Source organism: Olea europaea, chromosome 15, assembly GCF_002742605.1.
Source record: "Olea europaea var. sylvestris chromosome 15, O_europaea_v1, whole genome shotgun sequence".
Classification (NCBI taxonomy): Eukaryota; Viridiplantae; Streptophyta; class Magnoliopsida; order Lamiales; family Oleaceae; genus Olea; species Olea europaea.
In genome coordinates this window covers 1-3,693 of record NC_036251.1, presented here as the reverse complement: position 1 = coordinate 3,693, position 3,693 = coordinate 1, and the positions used below count along the sequence as shown (strand labels likewise).

At 36.8% G+C, this 3,693-nt stretch overlaps 1 protein-coding gene across 2 annotated transcripts in view; it reads left to right on the top strand.

Moving 5' to 3' along the window:
* The window catches only part of LOC111409728 (ferric reduction oxidase 2-like), a 6,624-nt gene extending 4,602 nt beyond the window's left edge, over window positions 1-2,022 (top strand). The window contains exons 5-7 of one of the 2 annotated variants that reach the window (XM_023039726.1): window positions 395-722; window positions 1,325-1,451; window positions 1,535-2,022. In XM_023039726.1, the coding sequence (XP_022895494.1) occupies window positions 395-722; window positions 1,325-1,451; window positions 1,535-1,613 (534 nt within the window). In that variant the 3' untranslated portion in view covers window positions 1,614-2,022. Of the gene's footprint in view, window positions 1-394; window positions 723-1,324 lie in introns of both variants that reach the window. The other variant, XM_023039725.1, reaches the window with a different exon arrangement.
* The last annotated feature ends 1,671 nt before the right edge of the window (window positions 2,023-3,693 follow it).

Sequence of the window (3,693 nt, the reverse complement as noted above, 5' to 3'; positions counted from 1 at the left end):
AGGGTAGGGCTGTAGTCCCCCCCCCCAAGGCCAACAACTTTTTTTTTAAAGGTATTTTTTATTTTTTTTGGGTAAAAAATCAGTTTTTCATGTGTAATTTTTTTTCCACGTTGTAGCCCGATTTGAAATTTTATAGCCCGATCTTGGATCAGTACTTGGTTTCTAGTAGTGTTTGATGGATGAATTATTGAAGGATGAATGAATAATAATGAAGGACTTGTCGCAATTTTAATAAGATCTTGGTAAAGCTTTATTATCAACCCACAATATAAAGCAACCTTAGATATGATTTTTTTCCCCATATTTATAAACTTGTACACGACCCATGCACACCCTCGCACAGATGCACTCATGCACACTTCTCTAATTTTCTCTCTGTTATGAATTTATGCAGATGCTCAAATGGGATCAACATTATATAGCAAATGTAGCTGGAGAAATAGGGTTGTTATGTGGACTGGCTTTGTGGATGACAACATACCCTACTATAAGAAGAAAAATGTTTGACCTCTTCTTCTACACTCATTATCTCTACATTCCCTTCATGGTTTTCTTCATTCTACATACTGGCATTGGTTTTGCCTGCATTATGCTCCCTGGTTTTTATCTTTTCATCATCGACCGCTACTTGAGGTTCTTACAGTCAAGACAAAAAGTCCGACTTGTTTCTGCTCGTGTTCTTCCATGCGAAACTGTGGAATTGAATTTCTCCAAGAGTCGAGGTATGAGTTACATATCAACACATAACACATACATTTATGGTTCAAGAGATGTGTCGAGTCTATTGCAATTATATCATACCTATAGGATTATGTAAGACAAACCACGTGATCATGGTCTTTTAGGGTTCGACCTATTTCGGCCCTCAGGGATAGGGCCCCACATATAGCTTCTCAAGTTTTTCTAAATTTTACTTTTTTGAAATTCAACTCTTGCTCATTTTGGACATAAGTACCAAATAAAATATTTCAAAACTTATATACTCAAGAGGATAGGTGGGATGATTCTAGTGAGATCCAATGTAAATCCAACTTTCAATTTACTTGTGGAATCCGGGCGGTCCAAGAAGCCCACCACGGCTCCTCTCTTCTCGAAAATCCATGCACCCCTTATATAACATCCATGGATACTCATATTACACTCAAAATTGTGCCAGTCGCCTTTGACAATCTTTCGTTCTCCCAAAAAGAAACACTTATAACCCAAAGTCCCGACCGTAGGAAAGTTTTAAAATACTCATTTTTATGTCCTAACCCTTAAGCTTAATAGCTATTTTAAAATCTAATGAATTATTTACTTTGAATTCCTAAATTTTCTCTTGCAGCTTTGAATTACAGTCCAACAAGCATAATGTTCATAAATGTTCCCAGCATTTCAAAGCTGCAGTGGCATCCTTTCACTGTTACTTCAAACAGTAATTTGGAACCGGAGAGGATTAGTGTTGTCATCAAGTGCGTAGGAAATTGGACTAAAAATCTCTATGATTTGATTTCATCTCCTTCTTCTTTGACTAATCGTCATCTTGAAGTTTCAGTAGAAGGACCCTATGGACCTGCAGCTACGAATTTTCTCAGGTTAGTTTACATCCAAACTGCATAATAACTGGCTCATGAGAGCTATATATCTTCTAAATCGAGTTGTTGAAGATAATATATAAATAAATAAAGTTCACTTCTTTCTTGTGACTTTAAATTTTCACAAGTTGATAAAAACCGGACCAGATTGACCAACTTGAAGAGAAAAATCACATACATTACTACAATTTATACTTTTGTGTGTATTGCAATATTTTTTTATCTCTAGTTCGACTCTACTGGAATCATGGATGAACCTTCAACTTCTAACTGAATGTCCAGGCTGGGTATAAAAATTTTGGTTGAAATCGACTTTGAAACCCAGCTATTGCCTGATTGATCAATGGGCTAGGAAAGTCCATCAACCATCAACAGCCCCTAAGAGGATGGTCGAACTTTCGTGTGTATTCTTTTTTTTTTTAATTATTATTTATAATGGGGGAACTCGCAGCCGCTACCCTTCGAGTACGTACTGGGTAAACACTCGGACTGACGCAATAACCTGCAAATCACTCCAGCCAGGTAAACCGCACTCGGCAAGTCCAGTGCGACAAGCTCGACCAAGAAAGTATTGGTAGGGGGAATCGAATTCGTGACCAAAGACCTTCACGCTCACCTACTCCACTAACTCGGCCACCCCATGAGGGGCTTTCGTGTGTATTCTTCTTTTTAGTTAAGTGAGTTGACAATGACATCTTGGCCCTGTTGGTGGTTAATTGTAAGCACGTAGATAAACCAACCTACTATAGCAACACACGAGGTAGTATTGGGATAACTTTACTTCTTTTTGAGTTGTCTCCTTTCCTTATCTGATGTTTAGAAGTGCTTTTGAGTATGAATAATGTTATCTAGCACCATTAGTATTAGAACACCAATCTAGTGACCACATTTGATAGATTCAATTAAATGAAAGTGAATCCATTGTTGATAAAAATGTAGGAAAATCTGAATACTTTAATGAACTCCAAGGCACGAAAAAAAACGTTATCTTTTAAGAGATGTTTCTCCCCTATCCAACAAAGTCACAAATGGGGTATGATAGAAAATCTCTCTCAGGATACAATGGAGACGTTTGATTCAAATTGTGACTATTTGATCAAACCAAGAAGACACTCGAAAATAACTGATTGATACCAAGAGAAAGAAAGAAGAATAAATTGTTTTATGTGTTTTGCAAACGAGAATTTGCCCAGAATTTATAAAAATTGAGGCAACCATTTGAATATGTGTGTCCCTTGAAATCCTTGCATACATCTACTGGAGGTGACTATTAAAAAACGAACAGATGCACCTATTCAAAGACTTCTGAAATAAAATTCTCTTTCGGGGGCGTTGCCCCCGAGCCCCCACGGGGGGCGCTGCCCCCAAATGATATCCCCGTTGTGCAGCAGCAAATATTAGTCGGAGCGGCAAATCATTCGCAAAACAGAAATAAATACATGCAAAATGATGAAAAATATCTAACATCCATCATTTAATGTCATGTAGTTGACATCTAGACTGGTACTTAATATCAGTAATGTTGAATATCATTCCTCGTTAAGTATTTATAAATTGTGAGTTATATGAAATATGTAGATAATAAGTGAGTAGTCGCTGTAGCCTTGTAAATTCTATGCAATGTGTATGAAAGATATGTTTGACCAACTTAATATTTTTTGCCAAACATGAAATGTAAAGAGGAAGGTGATTTTTGCAATATTACCACAATCCGAATATTGAATTCTCAATCTCAAATCATGTCGATTGAAAGCAGAAAAAATAATGCAGTCTTACCAAACATGAAATACGGGTATTCTCAATTTTGTCTCTCTCGATTTCAAATTTTCCTTGAGGGAAAACAAATGGATTGCACTCATTGGCTCTCGATCCTTTCTACATGTTTAACCCTCTTCTCCTTTGTTCAACCATCCTTGGGTTATAGTCCTACTCAAGAACTAATCGGTAAGATTTGTCTCCAAACACCGAATTGTGCACACTGCAAAAATGTTTTCCACAAAAACCTTCCTTCTCCTGTAACAAATGAGATTGATCTAACTCAAATATCCCTTATTCAATCAATATTAAACGCAACCAATACACGTATAATCATACTAAGGGCAAAAGCTGTTGGGAAAGA